This window comes from Sinocyclocheilus grahami, unplaced genomic scaffold, assembly GCF_001515645.1.
Source record: "Sinocyclocheilus grahami isolate Dianchi unplaced genomic scaffold, SAMN03320097.WGS_v1.1 scaffold48.1, whole genome shotgun sequence".
Classification (NCBI taxonomy): domain Eukaryota; kingdom Metazoa; phylum Chordata; class Actinopteri; order Cypriniformes; family Cyprinidae; genus Sinocyclocheilus; species Sinocyclocheilus grahami.
This window is the reverse complement of record NW_015505227.1, coordinates 382830-389000: the sequence shown is the minus strand read 5'-3', so window position 1 is coordinate 389000 and position 6171 is coordinate 382830. Positions and strand designations below refer to the sequence as shown.

General features: G+C 34.0%; 1 protein-coding gene across 1 annotated transcript; it reads right to left on the bottom strand.

Annotated features, from left to right (window-relative positions):
• Positions 1-2604: 2604 nt before the first annotated feature.
• LOC107582907 (trypsin-2-like) lies at positions 2605-5826 on the bottom strand. The gene is made up of 6 exons (XM_016268935.1): positions 5823-5826; positions 5630-5650; positions 5353-5521; positions 5008-5273; positions 4761-4903; positions 2605-2886 (listed from the first exon to the last, which is right to left on the bottom strand). The coding sequence occupies exons 1-6, from the start codon at positions 5824-5826 to the stop codon at positions 2605-2607; spliced, it is 885 nt and encodes a 294-aa protein (XP_016124421.1).
• Between the last annotated feature and the right edge of the window lie 345 nt (positions 5827-6171).

The following is a 6171-nucleotide window of genomic DNA, read 5'->3' as shown; positions in this document are numbered from 1 at the left end:
AATGTTCTTTTTAGCAACATCATATGACCCCTTTAAAGGTGCAGTTTAGCTGAAAATAAAGACCTTTTACTCTTAATGTCATTTCAAACTGTATGACTGACTTTCATCTGTGGAACTCAAGATGGTGATATTTGGAATTATGCTCTAGTCACTCTGACTAGTTTTGTGAACTAATCTTTACCCTTATCATGAACTCTCATGAACACTCAAAGAAGAGCGAGGGCGGATTTCAAGATTTAAAAAACTTAATAACCAAATACATTCTGATCTGTAAAATCCTTTATGGTGCATTTTTTGCAACTTGTTAGATCTAGTCCTCTTTCACTTGCACTATATTAAGAGAGTGGCCAGAATATTCTTCACAAATCCATCTTTTTGTTTTCCACATGAAGAGAAATACGGGTTTGCAGTGACATGAGGGTGAGTACACTGTCAGAAAAACAAATTATATATTTAATTGTACAGTTTTTGACATGATCTATCTTCCTTTCAGAGCATAGGCCTACCAGTGACACCACTGAGCTCACCTGAGTTTTTGTGATTATAGACTCATAAACACCTAATGCTCTTATTTCAAATAATAATAATAATAAAGCCAACAACCAGTTTCAATGTAGCATTATTGTTTTCAAAAGGTTTTTCATAAGAAATAATTATACTTGTGTTTAATAATGTAATATAGAATAGACTGAAAGCCATTCATCAGTCAAGCTAAGAAAAATAATCCTAACTGTGCATAACTGATTCTATTTACTTTAAATTAATAATGATATTGCTCTTTATTATTCTGAGTTTTTAACGAAGAAGTAACATTAATTTCAGGTGTTAATTTTAGGTATTACAAAGAAAATAAAAGTTAATTAATCAAAAGGTGTTCCATCATCTTGTGGCAAATAGGCCTAAGTAATTTAAATTAAATACAACTTTATTGTATTTTATTACAAGGTTAAAATAAAGTTACTAAACAAGATCTTGCCTATTAATTATTGCAGTGTCAAATCAGATCTTACCTGCTATGTTAAGAAGTATGGCTCCTGCAAAACACACAGCTGGACGCAACGTCATCCTCATGTTATTGACTATGTAATGTTTGCTCTTTCTTTTAATGAGAAATGTCTAATGATGAATAAAGCAAGTAGGACCCTGTTTAGTTTACCTCTGACACACCTTGTTTTTCACTTAATTTGCTTCTAGCCTGCTGCCAGTGTTTTAGTACACACCCTGCTCATCTTTGATGTCTGCATATTTCTCTAATGCTTCTAATTTAAGTTACAGAATGTCACTTTGCCACCTGCTGCCATTAAATGGCGATTTTATACACTTGTTACATACACAGGCCAATCATATGTTACTACGTAACACATATTGGGAAAGTTAGTTGTTACACTTTTTACTCCAGCCAACAGTTGAGTGTGGATATTATTTTGCCACAAGATGACATCAGTCCTTTGATCTCTGGAATGACTAAATCAAATTTTAAAAACTCATAATTTGTTTTCTACATCAGGCTTTTATGGCTCATATTAGTATGATTAGGAGAATATGGAGCTCAGACTCGATGGGAAAAAACACCATTTTAATTCAGAAGCCTAATCTGAGCAACAATATGCAATTTGGTTTTATTTGGATATTTATATGGCCAAAAGTAAGATGAGATTCTGATGTAATGTAAATCATTAAGGTCCCTATAACAGTACAGCTGACTTCTTAATGTATATAAATATCAGTTGTCACTCTATATCACTCAACAATATGTCTTAGATGATATTTAGATGCTTAGTTTTATGATTAAAGCTCTGTAGTTTTTATTGTGAGGGGCAAAACATAATGCAATGCAATTAGGATTGAGAGATGAAACAATCATTAATCAATCCTCAGAAGCTTCATGTGTAATATTTGATACTCACATTTTAACATGATTATAAGGTTTATATGGTTAATCAATACTTTGCAAGAGCATTAACAGTCTATATAATGTAATATTTACATATAATAAAAGTTTACATGATTGATCTCTCTTGTCTACTATCGTAAAGGACATGAAAGAGATACATTATTTGATTATTCAAATTATCATAGTCACACTGAGAAATATAGTCATGTAAAGTTTTTTTTTTACTGGTTACATTTTCAATAACCAGGATCTCTAAACATAATGCAGAGCACACATGCTTTCATTACTGTTTAAACCCTGAGATTAAGTGTTATTGTAAATAATATAAAACTTTAATACAAAAGTATCTGCAGTGCATTTGCAGAGAAATACAACCAGTCAATCAAAATTAAATAGTCTCTCAACAAAACAGGTCAAAGAGACAACAATAATTAGCTATGCATTATAATCACAAGCATAATTTATGTCTCCTATTTAGGCCAAATATCACAAACTCATTATGCAAACATTCTGAGGGCAAAAGCTTGCTGAACTTCATTAATGTGCAATAAATACGAGTAAGTGTAGCTTTCCAAGAATAGTACATTTTTAAAAAGATAAAGAATAAACGACAATATAACTATGCACCTTCTTCATATATTTCTGAAAACTTGTAAAGCACAATTATTCCCTTCAAAAAAAAAACCTGAGAACTGTCATTCAAACGATCTCTATGAAGAGAGATATAGGGATCTTATGAAAGGAATGATGGAGAATGTTAGCGAAACTGCAAATAAAAGGAGGTTGGGTGAGTTTATGAATGCATTGTTGTTGAATTCGACAAATCCAGGTGGGTTGCTGCCTATTGTAGAGGTGATCCAGTCCTGGTACTGAGAGACTCTGGCATACACACCGGGATATTTAGGGTCTGCACATCCAATACCAAAACTCACAACGCCGGACTGAATCCACAGGGAGCCGTTCCTACTGACCAGTGGACCTCCAGAGTCTCCCTGTTTTGATTAATACAAGATTTATAATATATCACATTTATATATATGAAAATACAGAAAAAAACGTTAAAAACTGACTATTAAAATGTGTGCAGAACCAATCATCAACCGATCAAGATGCATGCCAGTTGGAAATATGTCCAAATGTCATCCGACTAGGTCTGATGTCATGCTGATGTATAAGTCATGCGGAAAAAAATATATTATCATGGCCACGAATTAAGTACCCTTTTTCATGACTTGTTAATTTGTGGCCACAATTTACTCATTTGTTGCTTCAATTTAGAATGGCCACTTTGTAAAATTATATATATATAATTTCTCTAACACACTCTGCCATTCAAAAGTTTGGGATCAGTATGTTTTTTTATGTTTTTTAAAGAAGTTTCTTTCATCAAGGCTGATTTTATTTGATCAAAAATACAGAAAAAAATGTCATTTTGTGAAATATTATTGCTATTTAAAATAACAGTTTTATATTTGAATATACTTTAAAATATAATTTATTCCTGTGAAACAAAGCTGAATTTTCAGCATTATTACTCCAGTATTCCTTCAGAAATCAATCTAATATGCTAATTTATAATCAATGTTGGAAACTGCTGTTAACAAAAAAGTTGTGCTGCTTCATATTTTTTTGGGACCTGTGATACTTTTTTCAGGATTCATTGATAAATAAAAAGTTAAAAAGGACAGTGGTTATTCAAACTAGAACTTTGGTGTTACAATATACTACTCAAAAGTTTGGGGTCAGTAAATTGTTTCTTCTTTTAAAAAAAAAAAGAAATTAATACTTTTATTCAGCAAGGATGTGTTAAATAGATAAAAAGTGATAGTAAAGATGTATATTGTTAGAAAAGATTAATATTTTGAATAAATGCTATTCTTTTTATTCTTTTATTAATCAAAGAATAAAAAAAGAAGTATCACAGGTTCCAAAAACATATTAAGCAGCACAACATTTTCAATACTGTTAATACATCATCATAGAATAATTTCTGAAGGATCAAGTGACACTGAAGACTGGAGTAATGATGCTGAAAATTCAGCGCTGCGTCACAGAAATAAATTATATTTTAAAATATATTCACATAGGAAACCAACATTTAATATTTCACCTCGACAAAATGATCTCGTGGCCACGACATAATATCACATTCCCAAGAGTTAATATGACGTTCCCACGTGTTAATGTGTCGTGGCCACGATGACAATAAGTGAAGTGAACCGAACATGTCCCCTCCCGGTCACCGTAGGCTAGTATGATGGCCAATTTTTCCTACTATTTCCTACTATATTAAGTCTTACTACTACTATTACAAATTATGACTATTACAAAGTTGGTAAGTGTACGATTCCCAGTATTTTAAGATCTGTTCAGCTTTTAAAAGGCGTGTATATTCCAGCCTTTGGGGGAAAACCGGTTAAATTTAAATGTACATTTAAATATAGTAATTATATTTATTTATCTGTACATTTTATAATATTGCATAAATTACATTTGATTGAAATACTTCGACATTGATCGACATCAACTGTGCTGGACATTGATAGGACTGTTACCAGTGGTTGCACTGGTTAGCAGACTTTTTTTTTAATATAATTCCTACTAGTCTGTACAATGATTTAAGTTGTGTGTAATGCATAACAGTGACTGTAAAATATCAATTTTAGGTAAAGGAGTGGCAAATTTTGAGTTAATGTTTGGGCTAGGGTCATTGGGTTAGTGTTGATTGCCCATTAGGCTAGTTTTTTACTAAGGCAAAACTGATAGATTATTATCAATTACTAATGTAAAGCTTGCAGGTTACTCAAAAACTTTTAATTGGTGTTTTGTAAATTAAAAATGTTCAAATGAATGACTGATGTCTTACCTGACATGAATCTTTTCCTCCCTCATTTAACAATCCTGCACAAATCATATTGCTTGTGATTTTGAGTAAGTCATAAGCATCATCACAGTCACTGTTGCTCACAACTGGTATCATCACCTCCTGCAGTTTGTCTGGAGACGCACCTGTGACACAGGTCAGAGGACAATTTTAGTGACTTTTAATGTCCAATTACAGTTCATTGTTGAGCTTTGCAGTATTGTTGTTTTGCAAGCAAATCTTCACTCACCTCCAGACTGTAGTGTTCCCCATCCAGTGACCCAGCTGTCTGAACCTGCAGCAAATTTACTACCAGCAGACGCCAGACAGACTGGCCTAATATATTCAGAGAAAGTCACAGATGAGGAGAGCCGGAGCAGTGCTATGTCGTTGTCATGGGTAGGATCGGAATAGTCAGGATGGTTGATGACTCTTCTCGCTGTCCTGAAAGCTTCATTAGGGTTTGAGCCCGACTGGCTCTGACGTCCTAGGTAGATCTCAATGGTACTCATTGAACTGTATATAGGGAAAGTCCGTTTTAATTCAACTAGCATCAGTTCATAATAGTGTCTTGAGCTGTATTTAAACTTCATACCTCTGAAAGCAGTGAGCTGCAGACAAAACCCAGTCTTTATTGATTAGACTCCCACCACAGAAATGGCCTCCAAATATGGCGCTTTGAATGCTGACTTGCCACGGCCAAGCACCTGCCGTTGCCTCCTGCCCTCCAACAATCTTGTTGTTGAAGGGGGCTTGGCCACATACTAATGAGAGGAAAGACGATGTGGGAATTCCCAATTAAAATGATATAATAATTTAATACACACAAGATATGTGGAACAATTTTATGGTCATTAAGTATGACAACTTACCATCTAACTGGCAGAGAGAACCTGGAAAACAGAGACCAAGCAATTAGATGAACATGAATGGAGCGGATGAACTGGTTTGTGTAGCCTGCAACTTGGTCGCTGTGATTTTGCCAAGTAAGACATGTTCCTGGATCAACATAACTGTCCAAAAATATAGATGTAACCCAATCCCTACCCCTAAACCTAACCTTACCCATAATGTATTCCTAAAACCAGTGTGAAATGATAGCTGATTAACAAGGGTGTAGAAGCACCTAACCCTGATCGTAAGCCTAAAACATATTTCCTGAAGTTAACCCTCAATTCTGATTGGTTCTGATAGGAATGTTGTTCCAGGATCAACAAGGATGTTGATTCAGGAGCATGTTGTACTTGGTGAAATCACGCTCACCCCTGCAACCTCACCTTTTACCAGAGGCGGACAGTAACTAAGTACATTTATTTGAGTATCTGTACTTTACTTGCGTATTATTTTTTCTGGAAACTTATGACTTTAACTTCACTACATTTGAAAGACAAATATTGTACTTTTCACTCCACTA

Coding starts and splice junctions, on each gene's coding strand:
- LOC107582907 (XM_016268935.1), bottom strand. Junction 5,522..5,629: donor TTCTCTCTGCCAGTTAGATG/GTAAGTTGTCAT, acceptor TCCTCTCATTAG/TATGTGGCCAAGCCCCCTTC. Junction 4,904..5,007: donor GGGAACACTACAGTCTGGAG/GTGAGTGAAGAT, acceptor CCTGTGTCACAG/GTGCGTCTCCAGACAAACTG.